The 18331-nt window shown below is 36.9% G+C and overlaps 1 protein-coding gene across 1 annotated transcript; it reads right to left on the bottom strand.

Moving 5' to 3' along the window:
- Nucleotides 1–15224: 15224 nt before the first annotated feature.
- On the bottom strand, nt 15225–16464 carry LOC145062301 (putative F-box/LRR-repeat protein 23). The gene is made up of 2 exons (XM_079009919.1): nt 16080–16464; nt 15225–15915 (listed from the first exon to the last, which is right to left on the bottom strand). Exons 1-2 carry the CDS (start codon nt 16409–16411, stop codon nt 15402–15404), a joined length of 846 nt encoding a protein of 281 aa, XP_078866045.1. The 5' UTR covers nt 16412–16464; the 3' UTR covers nt 15225–15401.
- Nucleotides 16465–18331: the final 1867 nt, after the last annotated feature.

Raw genomic sequence — 18331 nt, 5'->3', positions numbered from 1 at the left:
ACCTGGGTGAACGGAATATCGTGTGTTGTGTGCTTCCTTCATGACCAAGTCTCTGAAACCATCGTGACGCGGCGTCCAGATTCGGTCCATGAGATAATAGGCTCCGTCACTTTTGACCTCCAAGTTCTTATCCATTCCACGTAGGGATTCTCCCGCCACATTCTCAGGCTTTAAAGCTTTGAGCTGAGCCTCCTTAATCTGTGCGGATAGATGCGAATGGATAGTCATTGTTAACAACTTGACCTTTCGACCAAAATACTCTTTTCTACTTAGGGCGTCTGCTACTACATTGGCTTTTCCCGGGTGATAACGAATCTCGTAGTCGTAATCATTGAGTAGTTTGACCCACCGTCGTTGTCTCATATTGAGATCCTTCTGGTTCAGTATGTATTGGAGACTTTTGTGATCGGTGTATATCATGCTCTTCGTACCGTACAGGTAGTGTCTCCATATGTTTAGAGTGAACACGACCGCTCCTAACTCGAGGTCGTGTGTGGTGTAGTTAATCTCGTGTGTCTTCAGCTGTCTCGAAGCGTAGGCGATGACCTTTCCTCGTTGCATCAGAACACAACCGAGCCCCTGATTGGACGCATCACAGTAGACCATGAAGTCATATGTCCCCTCGGGAAGGGATAGTATCGGTGCGGTGCATAGGGCTCGTTTCAGGGTGTGGAATGCCTTCTCCTGTTTCTCTCCCTAGTTAAAGGCCACGCCCTTCTGGGTTAATGTCATAAGTGGTTTCGCGATTTGGGAGAAGTTCTGAATGAACGTGTGATAGTAGCCAGCGAGGCCTAGAAATTGACGAATTTTTGTAGGCATCTTCGGTGCTGACCAGTTCTCGATAGCTTTAATCTTGGATGGGTCCACGTGGATTCCTTCCTCACTAACCACGTGTCCTAAGAATTCAACTCTTCGGATCCAAAATTCGCACTTAGAGAACTTCGCGTATAACTTCTTTGATCGTAGGGTTTCTAGAACTCGTTGCAAGTGTTCGCTATGCTCTTCCTGACTTCGAGAGTAAACCAGTATGTCATCAATGAAGACGATGACGAACTGATCCAAGTAAGGACGACACACTCTATTCATTAAGTCCATGAATATTGCGGGCGCGTTGGTCAGTCCGAATGGCATCACTACGAACTCGTAATGTCCGTAACAAGTTCGGAAGGCAGTTTTCGGAACATCCTCTTCGAGTACTCTCAACTGATGATACCCGGACCTAAGATCAATCTTGGAAAAGTAACTCGCCCCTTGTAGTTGATCAAATAGATCGTCAATACACGGAAGAGGGTAACGATTTTTGATTGTGAGTTTATTGAGTTCTCTGTAATCGATGCACATACGAAATGAACCGTCCTTCTTCTTTACGAACAAGACCGGTGCTCCTCAGGGTGAGAAGCTTGGTCTTATAAAGCTCTTATTGAGCAACTTGTCAAGTTGACCAGACAGTTCTTGCATTTCGGCAGGCACTAGACGATAGGGAAATTTGGCTACGGGGGTAGCTCCTGGGATTAGGTCGATCCTAAATTCGACCTGGCGTTGAGGAGGTAAACCTGGTAACTGCTCTGGGAAGACGTCAGGAAAGTCGCACACTACGGGGAAGTCTTTTAGATCTTTTGTTTTCTGGCTCGTGTCAACAACGTGTGCAAGGAACGCATGGTATTCCTTGCGCAAGTACTTTTGGGCTTGAATACTGGAAATGATACGAAGACTCGTACTGGGTTTGTCTCCGTAGATTATCAGGGTTTCGTTATTTAGCAGATTTAGACGGATGGCTTTGTCGGAACACAGGATGTCGGCGCGATGGAGACTCAACCATTCCATGCCTACGATGACGTCGAAACTCTTGATCGATACCGGTATAAGGTTGATTGGGAACGAATGATTATCTAGCGTGAGGGTACAACCTATGTAGATTTCGTTAGAGCTTTCTGTCTTTCTGTTAGCCATTTCTATGACGAATGTTTCTTTTAGTGGTTGAGGGGATTGCTTAAGTAAGTGTGTAAAGTTTTGGTTTATGAAGCTTCTTTTTGCACCACTATCGAATAACACACAAGCATAAGAGTTGTTGAGAAGGAACATACCCGTGACTACTGTGGGGTCTGCTACCGCTTCATTGTGACCGATAGCAAGTAGTCTTCTTGTTCCTCCCGCATTCCCAGCTTTCGGGCAGTTTCTTTTGAAGTGTCTGACCTCTCCACAACCATAGCAGGCTTGGCTCACTCCAGTGCTGGGAACTTGACTAATGGGTTTGGGTTGAGACTTGCAAAACCGAATGGTATGACCCTTCCGGTTGCAGTTAGTGCAGTGCATTTCACGATAGGGGCCGTGATGATGGAAAGAGCACTTGTTGCACTTGCGTAGGTTTCCAGCATATGTTTTGGCTAGTATAGGGGCAGCAGGAGCAGTGGCAGCATGGAAAGCCACCGTCTGTTGGTTTTTGGAGGATGGTTGAGTTGACTTGCCCTTCTTCCGGTCCCACCGTTTCCTCTTGTTGTCGGATGACGTGGTTGGTGCGGTGGCAACCGTTGTGGTTGTTGATGGGGTGGAGGGAGTTTCATGATCAATCAACCCGTGGGCCAACTCCTTGGCGCTGTCAAAGCTTGCAGGATGTGAAGATAGAACGTTTCCTTGATACGTGGGCACCAAACCCCAGATGTATTGTTTGATTTTCTTGCTCTCAGATGGGATCATGTTAGGGCACATAGCTACCAGGTCGCAGAACCTGGCCGTATAAGCCACTATATCTATCCCCTTCATCTTGAGGTTCCAGAGTTCTTCCTCAAGATTTTTGATTTCACCCCTAGGGCAGTACTCCTTTCTCAGGAGGTCCTTCAGCATGTCCCAGCCCATGGTGTTGGCTGTTACCAGGGAGAGTGAATTGACATGGCCATTCCACCATGTCAGGGCCCTTTCAGTGAAGGTGGCAGCAACGAACTTGATTTTGCTTTCTTTGGGGCATGAGCACATTTCGAAAACGGCTTCGGCTCTTTCGATCCATTGGGACAGAGCAAGGATTCCTCCGGTTCCATTGAAAAATGTTGGTTTACAGTTCATGAAATCTTTATAAGTACATCCCTGCGTCCGCTAGTGAACATCACCATGTCTAGAATTTCCGCCCATTCCAGCACCACTAGCATCACCATAATTTATTTGGGCCAGAGCCGCAGTCACTGCTGCGGTTACAGCCGTTTGAAACAGCACTGGATCGAACTGCGGAGGAGGAGGTGGTGGAGGTGGGGTTTGAGTTGCAGGTCTGCCTCTGTTTGGGCGCTTGCGAGGAGGCATCTTTTACTGAAAGTTCATAGAGATGTTGACAATAGTAAGAGTCTATTGCAAGTATGATAAGAGGGTTTTATGGACTAAATCAACATAGACCAATAATCAGAGAGAGAGTCATAGCAACAGAGTAGTTAACTGCCAATATTACTAGTATTCATGATGTAAAATGAGTTCAGGAAAAATGACCTAACAGTAGGTCTTACATCAAACTATAAGGGAAAACGTTGGCAGCCTAGGAGTTCGGTTAGGGTACTTTCAGAGTTAGGAAATGTTTACAGACAAGTGTCCTATTGAAAATATAAAAGGAGAGGCTAGTCCTTTAAACAAAAGAGGGTTACGTTGACATCTTCTACTGGCGACGGGTACCCCTTGGGTGAATCCTCAAGTCGGTCAGTTGGCGTACAACTTCTAAAAGATGTCGCTCATGAGCCCATTGGCGCGCTCGGAGTTCCCTAACTTCGGCTCGGGATGCAGCTAGCTGTTGCTAAAGAGCCTCATTGGTCCTCCTCGTCCTATCCATGGCTTCTTCCAGTTGGCAAATGCGAACATTGTTGAGGTTAGAGTTGGCATCCACTTCCACAACTCGGCCAATGGTGGTTTGACCTTGCTCGATGTTTCTGGCGATCCTACGGACCATGGTGGGCAAGACTCGATCCGCTGAACCTCCCTCGCTTATGTTGTAGAAGCTTCAATCCCTGTCGAAAGGTAAAGGCTGACCCTGCTCATCGCTCCATCGGTTTAGGGTTGTCACCCACATGGGAGTGGGACCCTGAAATGGTGGACGGGGGTTAGAGTTTGGAGCTACTGGGGGCAGGTTGTTGACTTCTGGTTCAGATTCGGAGCTATCCAAAAAGCCCTCTACGCGGTGATCATCCAAAGGGATCGGGTGATCATCATCTGGCTCCTTGTCAAGCCATCCTCCATTATCGTGGTTTGGGAAGTACGGATCGCCGGGAAGGTGAAAACCAGCCATGCTATCTACGCGAGAATGGGGAAAGAAAGGTTAATAGACGTACTAATCTAGGATACTTATAAGATGGTCGTTATTAGTCGACCCAATACCTGCATAGTGTATCCCAATTACATGTAACCGAAGCAAGATAGTCCTTCGAATAAGCGACCCTAACTTCAGATCCCCAATCAAACAAGAACAGGAAATGAAGCAAAGGTCACTGATTCTAAGTCTATAGCGCCTTAGTCACATGTAACTGTGGTGTATCCACTTAGCAACTATTGCCCTACCAGTAATGACCCTTTTAGTCATCACATATGTAGTTAGTAGAATGCAGAATACTCCTATAGTATTCTTGTTCTAATCATTCTTGTGGTAGTGTTGGTAAGTTTTTAGACTTGTTGCAACACCACAACCATCCTTAGGCACATGCTAGTCACTCCTAGGAAAATGTAGTTGATCAAGCTACATCCGCCTAGATGTGACTATATATCTCTAAGCCTAATTGTGCTGCTCAACAATCTTAATACTTTTGTTTCTGTTCTAGTATGATACTGACCCTCTGTACTCGTGGATGTATATATATATATATATATATATATATATATATATATATATACTTAGTTAAATATTTTAGTATTTAGAAGTATATATTTTTGGTCAGAGTGTTTTAGTCCCAAAGTGTTTATAGTTCGTATATCTTTTATGGGTTGATATACTTGATTCACTATAAACAATGCTTTGATACCAATCTGTCACACCCCAAAACCGAGAACGGCGGAATACGTTCTGGGGTGGAGGACGTCATGATCAGTATCATAACAATGCATAATAGTAAAACAAGCAAACACATCCATTGCATTAATATAATAATTGTAATATAAGTGTGTTCTGGTCATTTATGTATACACCGAAAGTATAAAATAAAAGATGAGTCTTATATGTGCTCCATCTTCCAAAAGCTGCACCAGTACCTGTTTATTTTTGACCTGGGAATACAAGTTATTTTGAAAACGAGTATCAGCATAAAGCTGGTGAGTTCATAAGTTTTTAGTGTCATTGGTTGTATAAAATTGTATGCAAATCGCCTAGTATGACATTTATTAACAAGGTTTGAAGATGGTTTGATCCCTAGAAAATCCCATATTTTCCAGCAAAAGTAGTCTTTTACCAAGACTTAGTTATTTGTAAATTCGTTTCTTTGAAAATTTAATAGTTTTCTTATGAAAGTATCAGAAATGAAAAATACAGTTTTAAACTTGTGTCATTATAGAGAAATAACAGTTTCACCCCAGCAGCATCCGTGCCGGTTAAGTGTATTAGTGAATGCAACTCCGGATAGTATTAATTGTGTGCACACTTCGGGATGTGTGTTTAATTGAATGTGAGCTCGTATGTAACCATACTGAGTGCTAGTAGTGTAGTGGCTGACCCTCCATGTTACCAATAGTGTAGTAGTGTTTTGTCATCCCGGGGCCTAAGAGGCTCGGACTGTAGCTAACAGTCAGGATGGGGGAAATATCCGTCCCGTATAGATCTATACACATAGTGGTCGCTCTCCCTCCAGGAGATGATGGCTATCCGACGATCGCATAACGATAGGTCGTATAGAGAGATAGTGCATCACATTCTGTTGTAGTATTTTCTTTCGTATGGTATATAGTGTTCTCTTAGTATACTTTGTACTGTTCTCTTGATGTAGTTTATAGTACTTCTTCTTATAGTGGGTAGTGTTTCCTTAGTATAGTGTATAGTGTTCTCTTCGTATCGTGTATTGTACATATAGTCTTGTAATTGTACCAACCATAGTGAGTATCATAGTAATATTAGAAATGAGTGGTAATCCTTAACTATTCCTATTATAGTTAAATTGTGTACTTGATTGTGTGTCTTCGATATGCAGAAGTATCGAACTAGAGTGAAAACTTTTATGTGTAACACGAATATACAAGATATATAACTAAGTATTCAACGACAGTCGGACAGATAACCTAACACCCTAAGTCCACAATCAAACAAGAACATGAAATAAGGTCAGTTATCAGTTCTAAATCCTTCAATACTAACTTATATAAATATATTGGTGTAGACATGATTTGAAAATAATTTAAGGTTTGAAAATATTGAAAAATTGTTTTAAGACAATTGATTTGTGAAAATGAGGTTGATAAACATTTGAAATAACTTTACCGACCTGGTACTTTGAAAACGTAGACAATTCTTTTGTTAATAAGTTTAAAATCACGTGTGATTGATACTGTAATGTATTGAATTCAACTTGTATCCCCCCATAAAAGCATTTAAAACTCTTGAAAAGTTAATTAAGGGGGGTATGAACTCACCGTTTATTGTAGGGTTCGAGTATGCGATTCGTATGAGTGTCGAGTGTCAACGGATGCTCTGAACGCAAGTAGCCCCTATTAATTATATGGTGTCACATATATAAGTTAGAGCTAAGGTGTTTCATGACTAAACATGATGGGAAATCCCTCCTAAGGGCTTGGAATCACTAAGACTAAGTGTCCCATGTTCTATACCCAATGATCTATGCAAGTTTAAGGCCAAATATGGGTATTAGGGTGTGTGTATGGCCATAAAGGTGAGTGTGCGGCTGGGGTATGCGGCCAGACTTGTGAGTGAGGCTGCACACTAGAGTGTGTGGCCGTACAGGGTGTGTGTGCGGCCGTACACAGGGGTGTACGACCGTACACTCCTTGCTTGAGTCCCATGTGTCAATTGTGTGGCCTTACTCTCACTTTGGAGGGTATTATGAGTGTGTGCGGCCACCTGATGAACGTGTGCGGCCGCACTCCTTCATAGGATGAAGAACATGAAGAACATTATGAGTTTGAGGCTTGGATTCAAGTGTTTTACCTCTATGACAAGCTAAATGATGGTATTCTTCACGTTTTGGAGGCCTTCTAGGTGTTCTTGGGTGGTTTTCTAGAGAGAGAAAGTATAGAGAGAGAAATGATGCAGCCAAAAGTTAATGGAAGGGGGTCCTCTACTTTGTATAGGGTTGAGTGTGAGGCTGGAGGGGTTTGCTGCTGGGTGTGCGGCTGGCTTGGCCGCACACACTAGTGTGCGACCGCACACACCTCTCTTGGTGTGTTTGGCTGGATTTTGTGATGCAACACCCTTCCTAATCCTTCCTAAGGTCCATATCTATGATATATTAAGCCTAAAACATTAGCGCGGACTCAATATACTATTAAAAGATGCTAAATTCAAGTGAATTATAGATATATGGATCGATTGCTCAGTGTAAAAGTGTCGGGTTGTCACACATTCATTATCCCAAAAGATGATTAGAGTAAAAGTATTCTAAAACATCAAAGTTGAATCATAAACAATCATTGCAGAATAAATCTTCAGGGGATACAGTGCAATTAAGTCAGGCCCTTCCTTTTGAAACTAGAAGTACTTGAAAACATTTTAAACATAAACAGTAAGCACAAAGCTTAGTGAGTTTTCCAAAATACGACATGACATACAAATCAGTGGGCCCAACCCTGGGGTATAATCCAACCCTACATATAATCATGGGCCTTGCCCTAGGGTGTATTTCAAACCAAGCATAGAATAATGGGCCCAGCCCTAGGGTATCTTTCAACCTAATACATATCAATGTAGGGATGTCAAAAAACCCTGTGGAACCCCGTTTCTTTGGGACGTCAATACCGTACGAGACTAATTTTTTCAAAAAAAATCGTGAGTAGAAGTGGGGGCGAGGCGAGATTAAACCCTATTTACTTTCGGGATTAGGGTCAGGAGTAGGTATTTTCGTCCCGTACTCCCGCAGGGCTTCGTTTATATAATAAGATATATATATATATATATATATATATATATATATATATATATATATATAGAGAGAGAGAGAGAGAGAGAGAGAGAGAGAGAGAATAGGTTATCTAATTCTAGGGTTTCCTTAGTCAATCCTCACTTCACAAATACAACTTCACTGTTGTTGAAGGCAAATGATCGATATTGATGATGTAGTGAAATTGGTCATATATTTTTGGGCATGTCGTATTTTATATTTGTAAGTTTGTTGGATTTTTCGTTTTGTAATGTTTGGATTTGTAATGTTTTAGTTGCTAAAAAACTAGATTTTAAGCTTTTAAACTTATTTAAAATAGTTTTTTAAGCAAAAAAAATCAATTTTAAGCCTAAAAAAACGGGGATCGGGGGCTATGTAAATGTGGGATTTTGGGGGCGGGGAAAACTACTGATTTTGGGGGCAGGGGTGGGGGCAACTATTTTCTCTCCCGTTTGGTCTCGTTGACATCACTATATCAATAGCCGCAGCCCTAGGGTATATTTCAACCCAAACATACAATAATGGGCCCAACCCTAGGGTATCTTTCAAACCAATACATATCAATAGGCCAGTCCTAAGGCCCAACCTTGGAGTATATTTTGACCTAATACATATCAACAGGTCCATCCTTGGGGTATATTTCAAACCAATACATATCAATGGGCCCAGCCTTGGGGTATATTTCAACCCAAACATATATGAAGAGTCACAAATACAACTAGAATCCTACATAACACAATCCAGTGGGTCGGCATTGGTGTCTTCTACCCATGAGTACAGTGAAGACACTTACCCGAACTACTCAATAGAAGCCCAACAACTACCCCAACATCATAACAGCCAACCCATGCTTCCTAAAACCAAACTAAGACCATCACTTAGTCAAATAATCAATTCTACCCAAGTTTGAACAAAATTCAAACCAATCAAAAAGTCAACAGTCAAGGCTAAAGTAAAAATTATCAATAGCAACCCTCCACGCCGTGGCCTTCCTTGGCCATTTTGTAGGCACAAAATTCTAAAACAATCGATGGTTCTCCAATCGCCATGCCATGTCAGCCTAAGGCCACGTCGTGGGTACTGGTCTGAACAACTCAAACGCATTTAATCCATTTGCTTTTGATTCTAAGAGCTCCAAAGCTCAAATTTGATCTTTTTCAAAGTCTTAATGGATAAAGTTTCTAACTTTATACATTAAGAAGGTCCAAACTACGAAAATGAAGACTTTAATTCTCAAAGGGAAAAAACATGCATCATTTTTAACTTAATCCATGAAGTCCAAGTCTACAACTTTCAGATCTGAATCATCAAGATGTCTAGATGGTTAAAGATTCCAAATTTATCCATAATAATGCTACAATCTTCCAATATCTAAACTTTAATACACCAAAAGGACCGGTATAACTTGCATGGCTATAAAGGAAGGCAAAAGATCACAACATTCCTAATCAATGAGGTCCAAGAGGCATTCCAAACTGATCGGGGTTTATGCAGATTTAGGGTTTTTTTTTTCAATATTTCGATTAGGGTTTATGCAGATGCAATAGAAAATTGTTGGATTCAATATAACAAGATTCATATAGAATAAGAACTAGATTTTTAAATATGGATATAACAAGAATCTGATTATTTAAGTATCCTCCTTAATAAATAAAAAACTTTTTGCCATATTATATGCTCTCTTTCAATTTGACAAATATCAATTTGTGTTATTTTTGAATTAAATTAATTATACTTGTCATTTTGTGGTTTTTCCAATTTTTGATAAATACAAATTCCACATATATTACTGATATTATATTATTATGTTACTATAAGTATATATAATTTGTTTATTTATATTAAATATGAGAATAAAGGCTCCAAATGCGTTTCTTTCCTTTCAACGTTTCTAATCTCCTTCGTTTAAAGCCAAAAATATAATGTGTTTATTTATATTAAATATGAGAATAAAGGCTCCAAATGCGTTTCTTTCCTTTCAACGTTTCTAATCTCCTTCATTTAAGGCCAAAATCAGTGATATTTCGCATCCATTTGATTAAGTTGAACGATTACTCATATATCCTTTCCAAAATAATTCAATGTCCCTTATATGAATTTCGATTTTCTTCACCGCCTTTTAGGAAACGATTGTAGTTTTTGTGGGTCAAAATTTTCATCCCAATGATCGATATGTCTAGACTATTGGGAACAACAATTTGGGGTACATTCTGTTTCTCTAATCCATCAGTAATTCAACATTCTCCGGTTGACATGTCCTCCAATCAAAATACTTCTACATCAATCAGGTAATTATTAATTCTTTTATTGTTACAAGATCTATATACTCAATTTATGATCTTATGTCTAACGGTTGTAAACTTATGGTTTTTTTCAACGTTTTAATAGAACAAAAATGCAAGGTGGATACTTTGCAAACTAGATTATTTTGACTTGCACACTATATGCTCGACAAAATATGCCATAATGAAGAATATTATGTTTGCTTTAAAAACCATATCATATGTAATAAATCAAAATCATAACCAAAATTTAAATTTATTTGTTATCTCAATCAATCCCATTATGACTAAGGTATATCTGTTTTTTATTGTTGCAATCGCTTCATTTTTGTGATTGTTCGGGAAGCAAGAACAATTAGATTTCTAATGATTGGAATTGCAATAGAGCATATGAAAGGTATTATTTCATTTATGTAGATTTTCAGTATTTATGTATTAAGTGTTGGAAAAGTGGAAATCATTTGAATTTTGAGTCATTCCCTCCCAACCCACTAAACCCACTACCATATCAACTTTTCTCTTTCATTATTCTTCATCTTTTCCAACCCACAACACACAGAACTCCTATCTTTTTCAACTCACTCAATTAAAAAAAATACAAAATAATCAAGATAAAATCTTAATTAGCAACAAAGTTATCGCCGGTACCACTCCCTCTTCAACGAGTTGTTTAATTGGTTTCACTAATCCACTTCATACTCTGTCTTTACTTTCTTTCTCTCTCATTTTCTCTTGTACTATGTGTTTTAAGACTTATACCTTAGTTGTTTAGTCTTTTTGTTAACTGAGTGGGTTGAAAAAGATAGAATTTTTGTGTTTTGTGGGTTAGGAAAGATGAAGAAAAATAAAAAAGAAAAGCTAATGTGACAGTAGGTTCAGTGGGTTGGGAGGGAATGACTCCCTCCTCCCTTAGTTATATAGTTATATGTGTATAACTGGAAATATGACTTGAGTTGAACTCTTCCAAATTAAGAGACAAGTAGGGGCTTTGAACTTCATTATATTCATATGCAAGCAAGATGATTCTACAGTTCTTGAGAGTTGTTATATATTTCTAATGCATTCCACAAATGAATCAGGGTCTGAAAGCCCCTCGTTTCTATTTCCATAACCAGGTTAGCCCTCATCTGAATTTTGAGCATCATACATATAACGCAAACAACTTTAATTTGTCAGGTAATCCCATGGATTTCTTTTCCCTTGATTTTGAATTAGTTTTTCCAAGACTGTTAATACTTGTTCTTCAATGTGATTAAAGCAACTTAGAATGAGCTCAACACATTCTAATCATATATGTGTGTGTTTATGTTCAAAAAGAGTTTGGTGTATATACATATGCTCCAAATCTGATTAGAATGTGTTTATGATTGTGTATGTTTATCTGTTCTTGAAACTACATTTTTTATGTCTACAAATCCATTCAAATATGATCTTCTTGACCAAAATTTTTTAAAATATGTTTGTGTATTTAAAATTTGATTATTTTTTCGTGTGGAAAATGCTTGAATATGAAATTTATTTTGCTTGAATCAAGTTTCATGATGTGTTTGTGTTCAAATATGAAAATATGATGGATTTGTGTTCAATTTTTTTCTCAACATATTAATAAGTAGGTTGAATATTCATTTGTATCCGAGGGCTACACTTATGCATTCTGGTAATTTATTTAAACAGGGACAATTTATGTATTTTTTAAAAGCAGGGACCATTTTTGTTAATATTTTTAACGTGGACCATTTGTGCATTTTTTAAGCAATAACCATTTTTGTTAATTTTTTTTAAATAGGGGCCATTTTTATGTTTTTAATTCTTGTTGATTTCTTTAAATAGTGACCATTTGTACATCCTTCACAAAAACATTTACCATTTTTGTTAAAAAATTTCACAAGGGCTATTTAATTCTGGGGTTAACGATGCTTATTCTTTTAAGCGTGAATGAGATGTTGACTTGATGAACTTGTGTTTAATGACATTAAGTTGAAGCTTTTGTTGCATCAATATCTCTCTTTATATAAAAAGATGTTTTGATTATTTATCACAACAGCTCACACGATTCTCAACTTTCAACAAAATTTTCAGATCAAGAATTATACAAAAATGTTAGGATTATGGAGCTAAAGGGGGTGGCATTGAAGATGATACAGATGTATATTATTTGTATTTTTTTAGTTCATTACATGTTTGATCATATCCCCGTAGGGGTATTGGAAATGTTACATCTTTGAAAATGGCTTTGAATGTTTGAATTTAATATTGGCTACAATTATTTGCATATGGTGAGTATGAGAATAGATCTATAAATGTAGCAATCAACTTGGTTTGAAGGTCGACAATGAACATAAGGTTTGAAATTATATACATTATTTTAATTTGTATACGGTGTGGTACATGAATGTGCTACTTTTAGAGAGACATGTTACGATGTTGGACTTTTAGAAAATGATAGGGAATATATTGATGTCATTGAGAAAGCAAGTCATTCAGGTTCTGGTTAGTATTTATGGTCTTCAAGTGCAACCAAGCTAAAGTTTAATAGTTTGTCTATAACTTGTTATGTTTGGGAAAATACAAGAGAGTATTTGTCAGGTGCAATTCTGGACAATCAAGTACAATCAACAACTGAGATAATCTCTAGGCATTATGATATTTCTCATTATTTAATATATGCATTAATTATTTATTTCGTAGTTACTAAATTATAATTTTTTCAATCACAATTACTGTTTTTGTATATATGTATAAAGATTAGTATTCAAAACATTATTTGTACTAAGATTGACTTGCTTACTAATGATCAAGTTAAGAACTTGACAGCTTTATAAGATTGTTTTTTCTACTCTAGAGCAATTCAAGCATCAAAGAAGTCTTTGGAAATTTATGATTTTGAACAATTATTAAAAATATGTCAATAGTTTTTTATTAGTATAGATTTAATTACCTACTTATTCATCATTTTGTTTATATTTATTTTGAAATTTTATTTTAAAAAATGCTTAATTTTTACACTTTGATATTCAACACAATTATTTAAAATATGTCAATAGTTTATTTATAATAGTATAAATTGAATTACTTCATTATTCATCATTTCGTTTGTATGTATTTTAAAATTTTACTTTAAAAAATGTTTACACATTGATATTTAATTTTTTTTATTAACCTGTGTAGTACATATGTTTCACACCTACTATTTTATAAAAAATAAAAAGTAAACTCCAACATAAAAAGATATACATACATGTAGTTCTTAATTTTCTTTTCCATTTTTATAAACATTTCTTTAAATCCAAGTTTTATTTAATTCTAAATTTTACTTATTTTATTAAAAAATAGCTAGGGAGGAGAATGGCAAGTCTAATATTGTAATTTCGATAATAGCAAGACATGAATGTCATGGGGATTCTATACCTCTCCTATGATGTATGCGCATAATTCTTTAACTTATAAATAAGTTCCTTAACATGCGGTAGTGTAAAAGTTCTCTAGATACTTCGTAGACAAATGGCATAAAATCCGTTAAATTTGGCAGAAATGTAAAGATTTACCTTTTTGGATATGTTTGGTTCATTAAAGTAGGAGGTTTACGATTTTTTTTTTCAATTTTACCCTTTTTGCAAGTTTACTTACCCAGAAAAATGAACATTTCTACCAAACTTAAAGGCTTTAATGACCAAGAAAATGGGTAAAACCGAACATTTCTGTTAAACGTAAGGGCTTTAATTAACTAGAAATACGCAAAAGGGTAAAAGTGAATTTTTTCTTTGCAAACCTCGCTTTAATGAACCTAAAATATGCAAAACGACAAATCCACATATTTCTACCACACTTAGGAGCTTTTATGTTGTTTCTCCACTTCCTCAACCATATAGACGCTTACGGTTTTATATGGACAACATGGTAATTTTAACAAGATGTCGTGTCTTGGTATTACCAAATACTTCACAAACAATATGTTCATGGTGTCTTGTGTACCAAAAACACTATCTAAGCCAAGAAAATCCATAGCAGGAAAATCATTAGAGCTTATGAAAGTAGAAGAAGCTCGAACAATTTTTTTGAAAATATTGGACCTATTTTATATAAATACAGTTATAGTGAAGCATATAAGATCAAGTAGGTCCACTATTTTCATGCTTATTGTTGGAACTTCTATTAAACTCAAACTGTTAATGATATCATTTTATATTGTATAGATTTTCTTCATTTAGGTAGCGTATGTTTCACAAGATACATACCCACAATAATACTATAGTACTGAACATATTGTTTGTAGAATGTTTGGTAAGACTAAGACATGCCGGATTGTCCATATATAAAATCATAAATGTCTATAATGTTGAACAAAGTATTAAGAGAAATCACAGTACCTTCATCTTTGGTCAAGAAACTCATTTATGACGAAAGCATTATGCACATACATCATAAGAGAAACAAAGAATCCCCATCACATTCATGGTTCACTATCATCTAAAATTAGATTATTGCCAATATTACTTCCAAGGGGTCACAAACTATGCTCTCAATATATTAGGTCCTATCATTTTAGATAATTTCTTATAACATATATTTTGCATATGCATGACCTTTCTGTATTTTGCATGCACAAAAAGTCACAACTATACATTAATACATACATATAACGGAAGTACATTGGTATGTTAACAAGTGAAAAAGAATTGACTTTAATTCCTTCCACACAGTCTTAAAAATGATTAAATCCATCAAATATAGAATCTAAATGATTTGGTCGAAATAAAATTTCATCCATTTGACAACCAAACACACCAGGAAATGAAATGTTGAATTCGAATTCAATCAAATACTACCGGTATCTGCAAACCAAACGCGCCCATAGGTTTTCACCAAATGTAGACGAAGGTAAACCTTTTTGGAAAACAAAATAATGCAAATAAAATTATAAATCATTCTAGATTTTATCAATTCAGGTCTCGAAAACTAGCTAGTGTTAAAGGTACCAAAAACATACCCACATTAAACAAAATGATACCAACATACGAACACAAAGTCGGAAGCAAAAGTAAAGTAAAACGCATACAAGTCTTCAATCTTCAAAGAAGTCACTTTCTGAAAAGTCATCATACATTTGATCATCGTCTGAATCAGAAAATTGATGATAAAACGGGCGGTTTTGTGTAGAGCTGTGCTTAAAATCTTTGATCCTTTTCTTGCATAACTTTTCTAAAGACCCATCAAGATCAAGGTTATAACACATCCGAACATCTAGGGACTCAAGGTGAGGGCATCCATTAACAATGGACTCAAGTCCTTCATTTGTCATCTTAGTATCAGATACATCCAAATGGCGTAACTCATGCATGTTATCCGCGATGGCAAGGGCATGATTGTCAAAGCTCTCACTCAACAGTACTTTGCTCATCTTGAAGGATTTGAGCTGAGGGCAAATCCGTCCAATAACTTCAAGGTCTTTTGCATTGATATAGGTTTTAGAAAGGTGAAGTTCCTCCAATTTTGGTAACCTCTCGACTGCAAGACTCAATGCACCACCCGTGATACGGAAGCAATTCACAAGACAAAGACGTTTCAGGTTTCTTGAGCTGTTCATAAGTCCAAATTCAAGCCAAATTATGTAAGATGATAAATTATCCCCAAAATTGTATTCCACGAACTTATTTATTTTTTCATAATTGATGGGGCGTATTTATATTTTATGCAGTATGACTATGAAACTGGATAGCAATGGGAAAGGGGAAAAACTTACAGTTGCACAATGTGATCAAGGAGTTCGTCGGAGCCGAAGCAGCCGATACTGATATCAATCAACTCCCCACAGCTGAGATCGACTAGTTCCATTGTCAGCGCCTTTCCCCAGCCCCAATCAGTAGCATGCCGTTTGACCATATGAATGACTTTCCACATCGCCGGATACTTGCAAATTTTCAGCCAAGTTGTACATACTTTCCGTGCGCTATTCAGTATTTCTGATGTATGCAATCTTTGGAATATATTCACCATCACTTCGTCAGGAATCTCCAGCCAATTTGGGGATTCATTCATCGCCGACGACGGCTCTGCGGCAGAGGTCGACTCCATTTCAACTATGCAGTACTATAATTTTACCGAATGGTTTTTATCTTCACGATAAGCGAAGTTTCTCTAGGTTACTGAAAACCCAGAAGAGTGAATTACACAAATTGACCCTAGACTTTATGCTTTCTACGGATAAAGTCCTTTAAGAAACACATATTTAATGTTCCCCCGAATTAAATTGGTCCAAGTTCTTTTTCTTCTAAATTACCTTTTATTTTAGTAATGTTTTTTTGCCGTGCAAAAGGTGATTGGTCTATGTTCAAAGACTCTTTTTACGTGTATATTAGTGTTTTTAGGGATAATGACTTATAATGGTAGTATTGTTTCATGTTAGTATATATATAGTTATTTATGTTTTTTTTTTTTATATATATTAACATTAAACTTGTTTGGATTGTTCACAAAATATCATTACGATCGGTTAATGTATGTATTCCGACCAATAATGTTTGGCTTTTGTACACATTTAATCACTTATTTTTTTGTTTTTTTACACATTTAGTCATTTATGTTTTGCTTTTGTATACATTTAGTCACTCATTATGTGTGTGCTCATCATGTGTTTGATTCTTTTTAGAAGTTCAAAAACCAAGTTCATGTGTTTATCTAGTAAGAAAACTGAGACTTCATGTATTCATCAAATAAGACAACAGAGACTTCATGTGTTCATCTAATAAGAAAACCAAGAGTTCATGTGTTCATGTGTTGGTCTGAAAAAGCAGAGTTACTAAGTTCATATAAAGAAGAAGAATTGGTTATCTTGAGAGGTAATTTATTTTGGGAACTTAAAGAGTTGGGTAGTATATGCAGAAACAGGTTGTCAATGCATGTGTACAGTCAAGCTTTACCCTTCTTATTATCTAATAGAGTACCTGAAAAGATTTAATATCAACAGGATAAGCGCTAGGCTTAGTGAGTTCTCCAAAATATTATATCCCACAATACATATATAATGCATACACATAATGGCCTTCAACATAAAGCTGGTCCGCCCCTTGTCCTTTAGCATACAGTTGGTCCACCCCTTTTTGCCTATAACATATACTTGGACCGCACTTTGCCCTTAAGCATAAAGCCAGTAGAGTCTATTAGCTGTCAGCACAAGGTTGGTCCACCCTCAACTCCTTTACAATATATCAACATACATATAACAGACACAAAGTTCCACATAACATGCAACTAACTTAAAGAGGTCTAATTGTCGAAGTGTATACTACAGGGTAACTATATCCTAACATACAAAGGATACTTATCACTAGAGTATACAATATAGTGAGAAGACTCACTTAGACAATTACTCAGACGATTGACAACTATTTGGGTGATCTAATTGACGGGTAACGTGCCTAACGAGTACTAATCTATAATACTACAACTTATTAATCCCTCTGACAATATGATAATGAATGCTAGATCTTTCACTAATCCTAATGAATACTGAGAGTTGTATCAAATAAGGATAGTTAAGCAGGACAGTTGGGAGGCAGGACCATTTCGGCATACAATTTTTCCTAAATCCAACAACCAAGCCAACATGACCACTCTAGACACCTCCCTCGTAAGTAGATCCATTAACATTATAACTAGAATTACTGACAAATCTTATTTATATATTCATAACAATGACTATGAATATAAATATAAGTGACACTTAAAGCATAATAAGTGTAGCCTAACTTACAGAGAGTTTCTAGTGTAAATCCGAAACCGGGATTTACGTTGGCAAAACTTCAACCCAAGAGCTTCTAATTCCCGAGCCCTCAGATGCTCCGGAGTTTCACTAAACATGAAAATTTGTAAACTCCTGAAAACTCCAAAAATCGGACCCAAGGAATCAGAGAGAATGTGAAATTTGGTGCGAGGAATAAGGGGCTGAAAAGCAGATATTTATATGCGAATTTAGGAGGGGCGCCGCGCACATGG

Source organism: Lactuca serriola, chromosome 7 (genome assembly GCF_051521515.1).
Source record: "Lactuca serriola cultivar US96UC23 chromosome 7, Lser_US96UC23_V15, whole genome shotgun sequence".
In the NCBI taxonomy this organism is placed as follows: Eukaryota; Viridiplantae; Streptophyta; class Magnoliopsida; order Asterales; family Asteraceae; genus Lactuca; species Lactuca serriola.
This window is presented reverse-complemented; position numbering and strand designations above follow the sequence as displayed.

Excerpts from the sequence above, each read along its gene's own strand:
- LOC145062301 (XM_079009919.1), bottom strand. The coding sequence starts at position 16,411 with ATGGAGTCGACCTCTGCCGCAGAGCCGTCGTCGGCGATGAATGAATCC. Across the intron at positions 15,916-16,079 it reads CTTGATCACATTGTGCAACT|CTCAAGAAACCTGAAACGTC; the intron begins GTAAGTTTTTCC and ends ACTTATGAACAG.